Genomic DNA, 16,342 nt, shown 5'->3' with positions numbered 1-16,342 from the left:
TTTTACAGATGAAGAAACTGAGGCTCAGAAAGGTGAGGTAACTCATCTAGGGTCAAACAGCCAGAAAGTTAATGGTGGAGCAGGTCCTAAACCTAGGGGGTATGTGTGCGACAAAATCTAAGTTATAGTGTCTGGCATATAGTAGGCATGAAAGTGACTAGGACAAGCCTCAGTGTGGGCCCCTGTTTCCTCTTCAGTATGTGAAATAAACTGGACAAAATTATGTCTAGGGACACACTGACTTTCAGCAGCTCTGGGGCCCCAGGATCCTTGTCCTGAGAGATTTCACAGGCTTGAAAGGGAGGCAGGACTTTAGTTGCACTTAAACTCATCAATGTGGCACTACAGAGTATTATAATCCAACTTTGTGGTGATGTGAAGATTTAGAGATAAAATGTGAAGGATCTGGCATGTGCTGGGTGTGCAGGAGGTGCACCCTAAATGGCAGCTATTTGCATAACTGCTGTGAGCTGTGTGGTGGGGAGCTCAGGGAGGGTGAGAGACCAGGGAACTTTCCAGGAGGAGATGCACTTCTGCTGGGCTCTGAGGGCCACCCTGATGGGAGGGCGAGGATGTGTGGCTGCGCAACAGCAGAATATTGCAGGAGCATGAGGTCCAGGTGGATTGGTGAGCCCAGGCTGTGGGGCCCCCAGGGCCAGGCCAAAGGCACTTCCATTTATTGACTGCTCGCCAGGGACCAACCCTGTGTTCAGTATTTGACAGTGATTTTTACACCATCAACTCCACCCTGTAAGATTCTCCCCATTTTATAGATGTAGGAAAGGATGATCGTTTCAGGGTTTGAATCCCTGTCTCTCTAACTGTTGCAGGAGATCAGGGGCTGGCAGATCAACAGCCCAAAAGCCAGTGATGTATTTTTCTAAATAAAGTTTTATTGGAACACAGCCCTACTCATTCGTTTATGTATTGCGTATGGCTGCTTTTCACAGTATGATGGCAGCGTTGAGTAGTTGTGGCAGAGACTGTATGGCCCACAAAGCCTAAATTATTTGCTGTCTTGCCCTTGACAGAAAAAGTTTGCTGACTGTATAGCTGAGTCAGGCAAGACTGAGCCCTACATTTGCTGTGTGAGCTTGGGGAAATCACTTGCCCGCTCTGTCTGAGCCTGTCCAGCTAATTCCTGAGGGTGATAATGAAGCTCACAGGTGATGGCTGTGAAAATTTTTTGCAAACTGTAAAGTGTGTTACCCTGTCACCAGCCTGGTACCTGGTAGGCACTAGATGTCTGCTTGTTGGTGAACAAGAAGGCTGTCATCATGTTGGCCTTCCTGGACCCAGCTGCTGGCTGCTACGGAGCCTGCAAGAAGGTGGCATCTGCGCCTGAGAAGCTGAATGTGTCCTTGTCCACTCTCATACAGACTTGGCAGGTTCAGCAGAAATTAAAATTCTTGTGGGGAGTCACCTTATATGTGGTGCCACTTTATAGCCAAGTCATTACGGTAATTTGCAGAGCTCTCTGGTGTGCAACTGGAGCCATTTGCTCCAGATTTGCTGGCTGTGACCTCATTTAGGCTGCCTAGTCCTGCATTTGGTGAAGTCCAAGTCTTGGGGGCTTGTCCTTCTGAGTCTGGCATCAGGGCCATCCAGACCTGGGGATAGAGTTCTTCTCATACAGGGCCCTGTCTGCTTGCCCCAAGCTCAATAGAAGAAATAATTGTCATCACTATTACTTTCGGAGAGCTTATGGTAAGCCAGGCATCTTGTGAAATGCATTGTGTTCGTAATCTCACTTGTCACCACAACCTCGTGAGGCAGGTATGTTAGCACCGTTTTACAGATAAGAACCAAACCATGCTTACCTAGCTTCGGAAGTTCCAGTCTAGTCTCTGCTATGGATTTGCTGTGTGGTCTGAGCTGGTACTTTCCCTCTCTGAGCCTCAATTTCTTCATCTATTTATGAAATAGTCAGTCCCAGCCCTGACTTTCTAGGATTTCTCACCAGCTTGTGAAAATAAACACAGGGCGCCATCACCATCCAGGCCTCCAAAGGAGCTTCATTGGCATGAGGAAAGCCAGGCCCAAGGTCTGCTCTTGGCCCCCCGTGGCACAGGGTTAGACGTGGCTGCTGGGTGCCAGCCTCTTCCCAGGGCACCACCCCTCCCATCTCAGGGCAGCAGGGCAATATGCTCCTCTCCTTCTCCAGCCTCCCCAGGGAAAGATCTGTCATTGTTCCCTGGAAATGGAGAGTGAACAGAAGTGGGCCTCCCCCTTTTGGGTCCTGTGATGCCCTTGGAGACAGAGGGAAAGATTCCAACAGGCAGGAGGCAGTACCCACATCTTTCCTGGCAGACTTGGGCCCGTGGGGGGCAGCAGCATGTACCCATGTCTTTCCAGTGGGACAGAACTTGGATTTTGAGTCTAAGAGATTTGGGTTTGAATTGTGACTCTGCCTGTTAGATCCCTGAGCCTCGTGACAGGCACCTAATTTCTCCAAACCTTGACTTTTTTTCATCTGGAAAATGGCTGTACTGAGCTTGCCTTACAGGGATGGACACTTGAGGGGCTTGGTGAGAAAGGGCTTGATAGATGTTTCCCAGGGCCCACCTTCCTTTGCTGCACACATCCCCCTAAGTGAAGGAGGGGAGAAGTAACCCAGAGGCCCCCAAAGGGCCTGGTGGGTCCTTGAAGGAAGCTCAGAACTGCTCCACCCACCCCCCTCACCCCCTGCAAAGATTCTGGGAGAAAGACCCTGGTGAAACAGCCCTATATCTGTGTTCCAAATGCTATTAATGGTCATAAAATTATCCACAGTTTTCTGAGGCCCATTCCCAGGGTTTGCCTCAATGGGACCATAAAATCTCATGCAGAAACGATTTGGAAAAGGTGAAGACGGCCAAGCAGAGATGGAGTTAAATGAGCAGCAGCCTGCTCTCGTTAACTCATGCCCTTTACATTTGTTACCAGGGATTTCTTTTTAATTAAAAAACAACCAAGTTATTAAAAAATAAGCTTGTAAGGGACTGGCCAAGCAGTAGCTGAGGCCAGTGGGAACAAGTGACTCTGGCAGCAGGATGGGCCCAGGGCTCAGGCGGGGAAAGTGGTGTGGAGCAGAGGTTCACCACCCAAGCCCTTTCAGCAGGCTCTCGCCTGAGTCTGGGAACCTGGAGCTTGTCTGAGCCCCTCACTTGCTCTAGGACCTTGGGAACGTTGCATTCTCATCTGCAAACTGTAAAGTGCTTAGCAGGTGAATGCCTGGTGCCTGCCAGAGCCATGGGTACTCGGTGAGCTAGCACTGAGTGGCTGCAGCACAGGGATCATCATGTGCTGAAGGATCTGCCTTGGGGATCGGCTAGAATTAGGGTTGGGGGAGGTGGGTCCTTGGGGTGGGCTGTCTAAAAGACTTCTTCTTACCTGGACAATACTTGGGCCTATTAATGTTTTATTACATCTGTAAGGCACTTTATACTTTTCAAAGTGCTTTTTCACAGTGAGAACATTTTTCATTCCTGGTACACCTGCTAGGTTCCAGCACTGTGCTAAGGACTTGGCATCTCTGCACTCAAAACCTCACTGCGTCTCTGGAGAACCGGTGTGACTGTTTCCATTTTACACAGGAAAACAGGGCCAGCCACGTGTAGGGACTTGTCCTAGTTATGGAGTTGGTTTGGGGCAGAGTAGGGGCTCACACCAAGGTTTGTCGGGCCCCAGATCCCATGCCCTGTCCTCTTTAGCATCACCATGTAAAGTGCCAGGGCAGAAAGCCTAAGAAGATAGTTTCCAGATTAATTTTCCTCATCTATAGATGAGAAAACTGGGGCCCAGAGAGGAGGAGTAGCTTTTAATAACCAAGCGGAATGTTTTTCTTACACTTTAGTTTTTCAAGGGCTTTCATATCTACTGCCTCAATTAATCTTCCTAAAAACCCAGCAGCTGGGCAAGGCAGGGCTGTGAAAGAACCGTGGCAGGTGCAGAGGTGTAAATAACTGTACACTGTATCTCTGTGGTGTAACGTCATTTGGAGAACACCTAGACTGAGCTTTGGAGCTGCACCATTCTCCACAGCTTGGGGGCAGCAGCTCGGCATCCACTCATCCTGCAAGCATTCCTGCACCTTGCCCAGTGAGTGCAGTGTGGTTCACAGGAGGATCACAGGCAGTAAGCTCTGAGAGACCAGCAGTTTGTCTTGTTCATCAGTATTTCCTGCACTTAGAACAGTGTCTGGTACATGGTACCCAGTGTCTGTGTAATGGTCATATAACCACTGGAGCCTGTGCATTCACACTGAGAATTGAGGACTTTATCTTTGATTCTGCTGGGTGATTATGGGAAATAAAGGAGGTACCCCAGGGCCTCCAACATAGCAGGGTGCAGTTGGTGTTGGCTCAGGGGGCTCTGTGCCACACTGTACCCCAGTGACTGCCGCCCTCCCGCCCCACTCTGCGGGCCATCCCACTCACTTTGTCTCCTCTCTCCCTTTCTTTCTCTGCCTAGTGAATGGGAGCTACGGCCATTGCACCCCAGCCTCAGAGAAGAGCCTGCTGGACCTGGACCTTGCCGAGGGCCCCAGCTCCACCTGCTGCCAGGGCCTGTTTCTCCCTGCGGGAACCCCACCACCCCGAGGTCACCCCCCAGCCTGTGAGAGGCTGCTGCATTTCCCCCACCGAAACAGGTATTTGCCCATTATCCCTCATCAGCCGCTTGCTTTGGACACTCCCAGAGGTCATAGATCAAGGGCCTCAGGACCTTACTTAGTCTGCATGGGCAAACTGAGTCTTCAGACAGCCTGGTAGCATAAAGAATGCTGCCTGGCCTCAACTCTGCACCTCTGCTTTGCCAAGGCCTTCTGAGAGACATAAAGATGGTTTTAATGAGGTTCATTTCCCTGTTGCCCAAACCAAGGTGGCTTTTCACAGAAAATCGGTCATTTCAGAAGAGGAAGATTCAGAGGTAGGTTGGGGAAAGAAACCCCAGTTCAGAGTTCATACAGTGTCAAAACCTGAACTGCTCAGGAGTGGAGGGTGAGTCTTGCTCTGGCACCATTACATGCCCCAGGAAGCCATTGCCCCACAGAACCCTGCCAGGTAACCATGCATTCGGTGCTTGCGCATTTCCAGTGATGTCCACTTCTGAACAGGTGTTTCATCAGATGCTTATTGGGCTGAACTCCTGGGCTCCCACCTGTGGCTTGGCAACTTTGGCTTGCTAACAGCGAGGTCAATCACAGACAGGCTTCTTGAATACCCGCCTGGCCCCAGGGACCTCCCCTGTTGCCAGGGCTGCTGTGCTGAGGCCTTCTTCACAGACCAGAGGGTCTAAAAACCAGCCTGGGTGTTGGTTCGCAGTTCATTCCATCACCAGCCATTTGTTGAGTGCCCACCACGTGACAGGTGCTGTGGCTGGTGCTGGGGGCACAGTGGTGAAGGAGGCAGAGATCTCTCCGATGGAGCTCATGTTCTAGTGGCAGCTCCACATGGGAGATGTTACTGAACAGAAGGATGTGTATTCTTCCCATGCGAAATCAGTTTTCTTTGAGAATTTAGATTCCCTGTGGTTTTCTTTGATATGAGTGAGACTTCTCATTTATTAGTTTATTAGTTTTCTTAGGCTGCCCTAACAAATACCATAGTCTGGGTGGCTCAAACAACAGAAATTTATTTTCTCACAGTCCTGGAGGCTAGAAGTCCAAGTTCCAGGTGCTGGCAGGTTTGCTTTCATGCTGTGATGTCACATGTTCTCATCTTATTTTGGGGGTGGGGTAGGGGGCAGCTGGCCAGTATGGGGCTCATCTCCTTTTATAAGGACACCAGTCCTATTGGATTAAGGCCTCACCCTTATGACTTCATTTAGCTTGAATTATTTCTTTCAAGGCTCTCTCTCCAAACAGTCCATTGGGGGTTAAGGCTGCAACATAAGGATTTTTGTGGTACACAGTTCAGTTCATGACAAGAAGCAAGCATCTTTCAGACTTTGAGCTGTGTGTTGTATAGGGTCAGTCAAATGCATTTGCCTCCTTGATTATTCCCTGAAGCTCCCCAGCAGTGTCCAGCTTCTCCAGAAGTTCATTCTTCTTCAGGGTAGAAGCTATGCTAACCTGGGAAAAGTTAAGGAAGGGAATTTTTTTTTTTGCTAGAAACTATCAGAAATATTTGTCATTTTGGCGATTTAGGGCACAAGAGAGTCTGTTTCCAGAATTCTATGCTGGCACAACCTAAGTTGCTGCTACTCCTGCTATCAAAGTGGTTGAATTTGAGCTGGCACTTTTAGACTCCTTCATTTTCCTAAAGGAAAGGAGAACCCCAGCCCCTTTCTGCACCCAGTCTGAATCCTGTCACCCTCACTCTCCGGCCCCCATGGATTACCTTGTGTTTGGGGCCCCTCCTCTCCATTCTTGCTCCTGCTTCCTCCAGATCTCAGGCCCCTGTCTAGCGCCTGGGTTGCTGCATCGGCGCCTCCCCAGCCTCTTGCCTGCAGCCAAACGTCCTCATCCTAATTGCTGCGCGTCTACTGCATGTGCACCTTCTCTCACTCACTTCCCCCATCCCAGGAGGCCCAGTCCTACGCTAATGAACAACAGTCATGCAGTGCTTACTGTGGGCCACATGCTGGGCCATGCGCTTTTCATGCATTAACTTTCTTGACCCACAAGTACCATGGGGTGGGGAAACTGAGGCCAGAGAGGCTGTGTAACTGGCCCGAGGCCATCCAGCAAGTGATGACGAGGTTTAAGTAACTTCAGTGATATCTTGATTGTGTCATTTCTGTACTTCAAGTGTCTGCCCACCACTGCCATGGTTAGTAGAATGTACTGTTAAGTGCATTTAGAGTCCTAGCTTCATTGCTGTCTCCCTGAGTGACTTTTGGCAAGACTATGAGCCTTTTCTGGGCCTCATTTCCTCACCTGTAAAATGAGGATAGAAATGCAGAGTAAGCCAGCCCCCAACAGGGTCAGGAGGCCCCATGATTCAGCCCCCGGCTGCCCACCGCTGGGCCTCCCTGCGCCTCACCAGCCTCCTGGCTTTGCTCTGAATGGGCCGCACACATTCACATCTTCATGCCTCAGCTTTCAGAGCCCCCCTTACTCTCTTCTTTGTAGAAAAGGAGCTTTTCAAGGGCAGGGTCCTAGTTTCTGACTCATCTCGTGCCCTCAGCATCATGCAGCAGAGAGTGAAAAGCCTGCTGAATGAAATGGCTGACTCTTAGCCTGGGCTGCAGCCCCTGAGCTGAGGTCTGAGACCTCCTTCCTCTCTCCTTGAATGTCTGCTGGAGAAACATTGATTATCCCAATTTCTGCAGCTCCTTTCTGGGGTCTAGGATGATGGACAAAAGAATATCTGATCCTTTATATTTAGAATGTTGAAGCCGTAAGGAAACATAAGGTCATCAAATTAAATCATTTTACAGATGAGGAAGCTCGGGCACCGGCAATAGTGTGTTGTGGGAAAATCCTAGGCTTCTGATTCCAGCAGATCCAGGTTCAAGTTCCTGCTCTATCACTGACTGCCTCTGTGGGCCTGGGCAAGCTGCTTCAGGTTTTCATAAGCGTAAAACAGATGGTAGTATCTCCCTTGAAGAATTTGGTCATGCATTCATTCAACAGATCCTTACTGCTTACATCATTCTGCCATGTTAAGATTGCAGGAGGTGGTCCTGGGGAAGGTGCCCGGCACGTCGCCTGCTCAGTAGTTGTTCACAGTGTCTGGGGACCCAGGCTCACAGTTGCTCAGGAAGTGATGGGAACTGCCCTGCGGTGCACAGGGCTCAGTGGCTAAGCAGGGCCAGACCCACCTGTCAGGCCTCGCAGGGACAGTGAGGGCTGGCATTGAGGGCCGTTACATGCCAAGCCTGAGGCCCCCTTTCCACCTGGTGTGATTCAGTTTTCAGGTAACTGAGTCACAGAATGCTGCAGCTGTTCTTTCCTCTTTGTGTTGGTTGATTTAACCTGATTCTGTTTTCAAAGGGATTGCTCCAAACAGATGCTTACCTGGCTGCCCTTTTCTGTCCATGCCCAGCCCTGCCAGGCCCAAGGTTTTTGACCCCTGAAGAAGCAGCTATGCCTCTTTTTTTTAAGGTGCATGAAGTGACAACTTTTATATCAGTGTTTTAAGATACTCAGGGCTTCCTGCTGGCAGTTGTGGGTCCTGTGTCCTCAGCCCTGGGCCAGGAGGATGTGTGTTTCCTGTCTTCCTCGGAATCGAAGCTCCTTCTCATTCCACCCAGTGGCCATGCTCCGAACAGCAGAGTTCTTGGGAGGGAAGAGAGGTTGCTGGTGAGCAAGGTGGAGGGTTGTTCAGTGTAGTTGAGAAACACACAGAAAGCCCTTCCCCACGCTTTTATTCAGGAAGAGCCCCAGGTCAGTCCTACACAGGAAAAGACACGCACTCCCAGGAGAAGGGGAGTAGGGGTTCCAGTGCAGGCCCTGTCACTGGGTTGCTGCTGCGAGACAGTGGGCAGGCCCTGAGCCCTCAGCTCCTTTCCCCGTCTGGGTAATGATGGGGTGGAGCCCCTGCTCTCTGAGGGCCTCTGGGCTCTGACTTTTCTTCTCCCTCTGTGGTTGGAGCTGGGATGCTGCAGCTGCTGGGAGCCAGAGAGGGAGGGGCTGGGGCTGCAAGGCCATCTTGGGGAACAGGGGAACAGGCGCTGACCCCCCAGTTCTGGCTGCACAGAGCCCCAGGACAACCGTGGCATAACAGCACCATTTGCCTGGCATCTCCTTCCTGCTTGATCCTGGCAGCCACTCTCTGAGGCACAGAGGTTTAGTTCTCATTTCAGAGGTGAGGAAACTGAGGCTCAGATGGGGTGAGGTCGCATGGGGTGTCCTAGCCAGACACCGGGCACATAACCAGGCCTCCTGTCCTACCCAGCCAGCCAGTGGGGGCTTCTCTGACTCTTGGCCCAGTGTCACCTTCCTGGCCTCTCCCTTTTTCAGAGTCCTCTGTTGGCAGGCAGGCCCTGGTGTCTCTATCTGTATCTTACCTGGTTCCCCCACTGAGGTTGGTGAGCACTTCAGTGTGGGAACCACCTGTCTCCCTTAAGCCTGGCCTCTTGTGCAGTGGGCGGAGGGAATGTCCCTCATTTGGGAGAGGCTGTCTCTAGGAACCTTTGTACCACCTACGTGGTGAAGACAGCTGCCATGGCAATCCCTACCCTTGCCTGTCCATGCCATCCTCACTGTCATGAGGAGTCTGATGTCACGGATGAGAAGAGAGGCCCAGAGTGGCAAAGTTACCTGCCCAAGTTTGCACAGCTGGGACATGGCTGAGCCCAGCCTCAAACCTGGCCTGTCCCATAGCTTTCCTCAAAATGGCAGTTTCATGCAATCATAATGTATGGACCTAAAATCCTGGGACACCCCCTGAGAAATCTCTCTTCAGATGATACTCACCATGACTACTTCAAACTCCCTACCCATTGATGTTATGGAAAAGACAAGCTGCTTGGGGCAAAACTTCATACAATCAACATTTTTAGAAGTTAAGAAAGATTGCAAAAATTAAGAAAGATTTAAGGGACATGTAAATGGAATTTTAAACACACTGGACTTGGGTCTTCCTCAAAATGGCAGCCTTAGTCGTTTTCCTACAGAAATCACTAGGTGGCCATGGGAAGGGGTCAGAGAGGATCCAAGGAGGGCCTCGGAGGCAGGGCAGATGGCATCTAGGGTGGGGGCTGGGCTAGGTTTTGGTAAAAGGATGGGATGGTCCTTCTTCCTGGGGTTCTCCCCTCACGTTCTTCTGTGCAGACCCCCTGCTTCTCCTGACTGTCTCCCAGCCCCGTCCTCTTCCTCTCTCCCCTTTTCCTTCACACTCTTCCTTGCTCTCCAGACAGCCAGTCTCCAGTCTCTCTCTGCATCTAGCCCTCAGCCTCCCTCTCCTGCCCGAGTGTCACCATTGTGCATTGTGCGCCCTCTCATGAACTCTCTGGCCTCTGTCTTCCAGGTCACCCAGACCCCAGGCTGCGTACGTGAATGGCAGCCTCACAACCACACAACACATCAAGCAGGAGTGCCTGCCTGACTTCCAGGCCATGGCAGAAGCCCGCATACCCTTGTCTGCCCACTGCCGGACCCCACCAGCCACCGGCCTGCACACAGAACTGGACCTCCCAGGCCAAGGCCTTGCCAACCCTGCGCCTTCCTGCTACCTTCTGGGTAGCGAACCCAGCCCTGGCCTGGGCCCCCAGCCTGAGGCCCACCTCCCTGAGGGTGGCCTGAAGCACTGCTGCCTCTTGGGCCTGCCCCCCACCTCCTCCACCTCCTCTTCACCCTGTGCCACCTCTGATGTCACCCCTGCCATCCGCTCCTCCCAGACGCCTCTGGTCACCTGTGTAAATGGACTCCGGAGCCCTTTTCTGCCGTTAGATCTGGGGGGGCCTCCCAAGCGGGCCGGGCCTGGACTTGCATCCACTGAGAGCCATGAGGGCCATTTGCAATTTGAAGCCTGCAGGAAGGCGGGCTTCCTAAAGCAGGAGCCTGCAGATGAGTTCTCAGAGTTCTTTGGACCTCACCAGCAAGGCCTGCTGCCCCCCTACCCCCTGCCTCAATTGCCACCTGGCCCAGGCCTCGGAGGCCTGGGGCTGGGGCTAGTGGGTAGGGTGGTGGCCGGCCGGCAGGCGTGCCGCTGGGTGGACTGCTGTGCGGCCTATGAGCAGCAGGAGGAGCTGGTGCGGCACATTGAGAAAAGCCACATCGACCAGCGCAAAGGTGAGGACTTCACCTGCTTCTGGGCCGGCTGCATGCGCCGCTACAAGCCCTTCAACGCCCGCTACAAGCTGCTCATCCACATGAGGGTGCACTCAGGCGAGAAGCCCAACAAGTGCATGGTGAGTTTCCACAGCTGCCGGCCTCACCTGGCCCGACTGGCAGACCTGCACCCACCTCACTGCCCTGGGAGAGGCCACCTGGGACTCCTTTCCTAGGGGAGGCTGAGATCCCTGTGATTGAAGAGGGCATGACCAATGCTGGGGATGTGGCCAGTGGTCAAGGCAGGCAGTGCCCCATCACTGGGAACCTTGGCATAGTGGCCCCTTGTACTCACCAGACCCCCTGTGCCTACCCTGAGGTGTTAGGTGTGCCTGAGCAGGCTGCATGGCCTGGTGCTGCATGCAGACGTGCTCTGGGGTTGACAGGCTTGGCCAACCGTCTCTTATATCACATGCTCCATGTCCCACCTATTGGTGGCCAAAGGAGGCTTGGAAAACACACTCCTTTCCAGCACTCGGCCTCCCCAGCCAGGCTCATAGGGCCTTGTGAAGCTTCCTGCAGCCTGTGCTTCTGCCAGTGAGCATTGGGCCCTCACAGGCATCAGGCTGGAGACCCGTGTGTCCCCGGGGCAGGCTTTGAGGTAAGACCAAGGGTTAGTAGGTAAGGCCCTGTACAGCACCAGCAGTGCTCTGTCTGGGCTTGAGATGAAGGTTTGCAGGGGGAGAGAGGTGCACAAGCACGCATATATACACAAGCACATGCACACACGCATATGGCTGGGAGTGGAGGGCTGGTCTCAGGGTGTTTGCACAATGAGAAATGTGAGCCACCAAGGCCACAGCTCAGTCTTCCCAGCTATTGGGGCAGCAGCGTGTCTGGTCTGCAGTAGCCAGGGTCCAAGCCAAGGTCAAGTTCTTCCACACTCATGCTGTCACTGTCACTGGGCCCCACCTCATGGAGCGTTCAGTCTGGGAAGGGGCTCAGTGTCTCTGCTCAGAGCTCAGGGGGACATTTGTAGGGGCCAGGAAGGAGCAGAAGCATTGGCAACCATCAGCATAAACTCCATCCTCCTGGGGCAACGTGTTTGCTCTAGAGCCCCATCTGCCTGTGGACTGTGAGGTGGGCATCGTCTGGGTCAGCTTCTTCAACTTCAGGGAGGCTGGGTCTTGAAGCACGAGAAGGGATTTATTCTGTAGACAAATGAGCAGCATTGAGTTGCCTGTGCTGAGGCAAGGCAAGAGGAGGGAACCTGGGGTTGGCGTCCTGGTGTATGCACAGGGTGGTGGGAAGAGGCTGTATTGAGAAGGCTGAACATTTGACTTGATCATGTGCCTTTGAGCTGAGAGTATGCTGGAGGGAGGGCTGGTGGCTGGGCCAGTCTTTGGGGATTCCCCAGTTTGGGGTCTTGTGAAACATGCCCTGCCTGGAAGATGACCAGCAGAGAGAGCCCACAGTCCAGGCCAGGGCTACTGGAAGACAGATAGGCCCCTGTCTCTCCCTGAGACCCTGGAACTGGCAGTTGCTGAACCTCAGTTCTCCTTTACTCTTCTCTCCTGTTGGTGAGCCCACTGGGGTCTGTGGGGGCCTAGGTGGAGGCTACTCCAACCTGAATGAACCCCGACATGGTGTTGTCAGTAGCCTTCTCACAGTGGGGCCTCCGTATGGAATGCCAGCATCCAGGAGTATCCATATTGGACATTAGGGACCTTGGAGATGATCTAGACCTTCTCTGCCCACTCTGCAGCTTAAATGGAAGCCCAGCAAGGGGGTCAGAGGGGCCTGGGTTACTCTGTGCAGTCCCATGATCTCTCTTTCCCAGGCTAGCCTGCCAGGATCTCATTTGATTCTGCAAACTCCACAGAGCACAGGCTTATAGCTGGTTCATGCCTGGCCCCGGGGACTCAGACCTGGACCTGCCACAATCCTTGCCCTGGGGACATTTGTGCTCAGAGATGGGTGGGAGATCAGTGATAGGTCCTGGGGTGGAGTTTGCATAGGCCTGGGAAGGGGTGGCTCAGAAAACTTCATGGAGGAGGTGATGTCTGAGCCATGTCTACACTCACCATGATTGCATTTAATCTTTACAAGAGTACTGTAAAACAGGGTTTTTATAGATAAAGAACAAAGGTTCGGCCGAGTCCAGTTGGCCTTCCTCTTGCTCCTGTGAGAGCACTTGGTCTTACCTCTTCAGGGGTTTAAGGTTATGGTAATGATAATACCAGCAAACAGCTTCTGAGCACTGACTGTGCGCAGGTGCTATTCTAAGTGGTAACTCCGTGTGGTCGTCACCACAACCCTGTAGGGTAGATACTGCTAACTCTCATTTACAGATGAGGAAACTGAGGCTCAGAGAGGTTGTATAATTTGCCCTGGATCACACAGCTAGTTAGAGACAAACAATAACAACAGCAACAATAACAGGCTAGGAATCTAACAATAATAGTAACAGTAATAAAAATAACTTGTCTGAGTTTACACAGTTAGTGACCTCTGGAGTGGATTTTGGACCTACGTCTTTGTAAACTGTGATGCTCTTGTTTGTGTAGACCTTCCATTAGACCTATTATTCCCTGAGGACTTAGGGCCAGCCCTGCTGGGTGCCGCCGTCTGGAGATGGTAGCAGCCGTCTCCTCGGCTTTGCAGAGGCCTTCTCAGCGCCTCCTCTGAGCCCGTCCTATCCTCCCATGGGGTGGGAGTGCTCCCTGCTGCAATGCTGGCACAGTAAGTAACCCAGGGTAAGGGCGGGCCCCAGCCTGCACCCAGATAAATAAAATCTCCCTTCCCTGTAAAATTATTAATTTCTCATGACAGGCCTCTGCTACCAGGCGCTGTAATAGACAAAGGAATTTTGGACTTGGAGCCTCTGGAGAACAGGAAATAGATGAGACATTTTGATTGAAGAGTAAATGGCCCACTAAAATAGCAGTTAATCCTTTTATTATCTTTCCAGCAGCCGTTTCCACAGTTCTTTCATGAGGTAAGCCTCCCCACACCCCATCCAACTGTAACACTCCCATCCTTGCAGCTGGTTTAAATTTAGCTTGTGGAGCCTCTGCCCCGCACTAGGCAGGCTTCTGTGTGCAGAGATGAGCCCAGCTCTCCTCTGCCTGGGCACCTTAGGCTAGGTCTGGGACCGGGGCTCTCAGGGCCCCATGGGGTAAACTGCACCATCGGCCCCCCACCCTGCCCTCTACGCAGCCCATCCATGCCGTCCAGAGGAAGCTCCCTAATCTCTTTGCAATATCCTGTTATGTTTCTTACGTTACCCGAGTTGTCTTAGCCTTATTAAATGTGGGGCTTCATCTGCGTTACAATAGCAAGGTTATGTCCAACCCAAATACTGATGAGACGCCTCAAAGACATTAACTTTGAAAAGATTAATTTCATGCCTTCTTTGGTTGGTTCTCCCAGACAGTTGGGATTCTGATTGTCTGAGATAGCAGAAATTAGCAGACTACAGTTTGCTTTGCTCCACATCCAGAAAAAGAGAGGCAGAGTAGAAAAGGAAGGCTTCTCGAAACAGTGCTTTTTCCAGCCTTGGGTTTTATAAAATCACGATGGTAATGAAAAAATCCCTCACCTTTGTGAAGAGTTTTACCAAAGCTATGAGCACAACTACACGACTACGCCAGTTGTCGAGTAAGGCAATTCATAACTAAAGCCAAAATGTTTTGTTATTTTAGTTATACTAAGTTTCCATTTGTATTGTCAGGGCTAGGGCTCAGAACCTTCAAACCTATTGTAGAGACTGGGTCACCAGACCCCTCACACACAGGTCCACTCTAGGTAATTGGGAAAGATCCCGGGAGTCGTTGGTAGACGACACAAACTCAGTCCTCAGCAACGGCAACAGCAGCTTACAGGTCCGGTGGCGGCAGCGGCCTCACAGAGGGTCCCAGGGGGCCTGGCAGCAACAGCCTCCAGCAGCAGTAGCAGCGGGCCCACCTCCCCTCCCCCCAGGGGTGGAGGGGAGCACTGTGAATTAGAGCCACTTGTCCTTTACACTTAAGTCCATAACCCAGGACACCTGGGTGCACATGCGTAATTTACATCAGACAATAACTAAGGAACACCTGGGTGCATGTGCATATTTACATCAGATCCTTGGCAAGATTCTGAACATCTGAGGGGCTCTGACCATTATCCTTCACTTTCCCAACAACATCATGGAAGGTGTGGGCAGAGGTGAAAAGCCAGGTCTGGAGTCTCACGGATCTGGGTCCCAGCCTGGTTCTGCCACTTGCCTGCTATGTGATTTCAGGCAGGTGACTTACCCTTTCTGAACCATAGCATATTCAGTTGTAAAATGGGGCAGTAATAGCACTTGCCTTTTAGGGTAGTTGTTTTTAGAGTTAAAAGAGATGACATAAGAGAGGTGCTTGGTTAACTCTTCCTTTCCCCATCACATTGATCATCTCAGGAGATTTGTACAGTAGCCTTAGGAGTTAGGACTGGATCTTTTATGGCTATTTTACAGATGAAGAAACTAGGGCTCAAAAGAGCCAGCTGGATTTGGGGCCCTGAATCCTCTGCTGCTGGTGAGGTGGGCAGGGCAGTCAGGCACAGGTGCTCTTGCAGGGGTAGTCACTAGCACTGCTGTCCGGTGTCTGCAGGGAATTCCTGATTCTTTGCATCGTGTTTGTTTGCAGTCACTTGAAGATCTCCTGCTCTGAGCTGGTGTCTGTACCGGGCACGTGGACCCATGGGCCCATGGCCCAGGGAGGAGGCTGTAGTGCAGGTCCTCCCAATCCTGATGAGCAGCTGGAGTCTCAGGCCACATCTGTAGCCTGCCCAAGTTCCTTTGGCAGCCACTGGTCTTCATTTCTGATGCCCTCTTCATTATTTGCCAGTCTGTCCCAGGTGCCCTTGAACCCAGGATCTGGGAAATACATCTGGTCCAAAGCTGAACATTTTTCATTGGCCTTAACTAGCCGAGGGACTCAGAACACTGGCCACCTGGCTGAGCACTCTGTGAGGGCCTTGCCACCCCCCCCACCACGAGCCTGGCCCTGACTTACTCTCCATAATCTTGGGGCTTCTGGTTTTCCCTTTTCGCCTTGCTCCAACCCTCAACCTTCTACCTCTGCATGCTGGGAGGGGTGGGGGAGGTAAAGGGAGTTGCTGTTTACTGAGATGCAGAGATACTTTTATCTTGGCTTAGTGCTAGCCATTCCCCATTCTATCTTTAGAAAAAAAGTGGTCCAAACTGTGAGGCCACAGAGGCTAAATCACTTCCCAAGATCACATAGTCTGCCATATTGCAGGGGCTAGATACCGACCAGATCTGCTGACCTTCTTAGCCAAGCTGTGAGTTAGAGTCTGAAAGAGGCCTGATTGGGGGTCTACAGTTGTATCTCATGGAACATCCTGAGGGAGAAGAGAATCAATGCATTCTGAGTCATACTATGCCTAGCCATTAATTACCATGCCCATTTTACAGAAGAAGAAGCTGCATGTTTCTGATGGTCACAGACAAACTTGCTTGCTCTGTATAACTTAGTTCAGCTGCCTGGACCGTTCCCTGGGCACTACCTTCCAGCCTTCAGCCTTCAGCCTTCGCTCAGCCTCTTCCTCCAGCAGAGTAAAGTCACTCGTCTGCTCTTCATATCTCTATGGGTGGAGTCACTGGGTACACTCCCCCTCCTCACCCTATGTCCTGAGACCAGTCCTGTGGGTTTGGGT

General features: G+C 51.8%; 1 protein-coding gene across 3 annotated transcripts in view; it reads left to right on the top strand.

The window, feature by feature from the left end:
- GLIS1 (GLIS family zinc finger 1) overlaps nucleotides 1–16,342 on the top strand; it is a 222,790-nt gene that overhangs the window by 129,655 nt on the left and 76,793 nt on the right. For 2 of the 3 annotated variants that reach the window (XM_063106971.1, XM_063106970.1), the window contains exons 2-3: nucleotides 4,453–4,630; nucleotides 9,897–10,779. In XM_063106971.1, coding sequence (XP_062963041.1) covers nucleotides 4,453–4,630; nucleotides 9,897–10,779 — 1,061 coding nt within the window. Of the gene's footprint in view, nucleotides 1–4,452; nucleotides 4,631–9,896; nucleotides 10,780–13,613; nucleotides 13,638–16,342 lie in introns of all 3 variants that reach the window. The other variant, XM_063106969.1, reaches the window with a different exon arrangement.

Source organism: Cynocephalus volans, chromosome 8, assembly GCF_027409185.1.
Source record: "Cynocephalus volans isolate mCynVol1 chromosome 8, mCynVol1.pri, whole genome shotgun sequence".
In the NCBI taxonomy this organism is placed as follows: Eukaryota; Metazoa; Chordata; class Mammalia; order Dermoptera; family Cynocephalidae; genus Cynocephalus; species Cynocephalus volans.
This window is presented reverse-complemented; position numbering and strand designations above follow the sequence as displayed.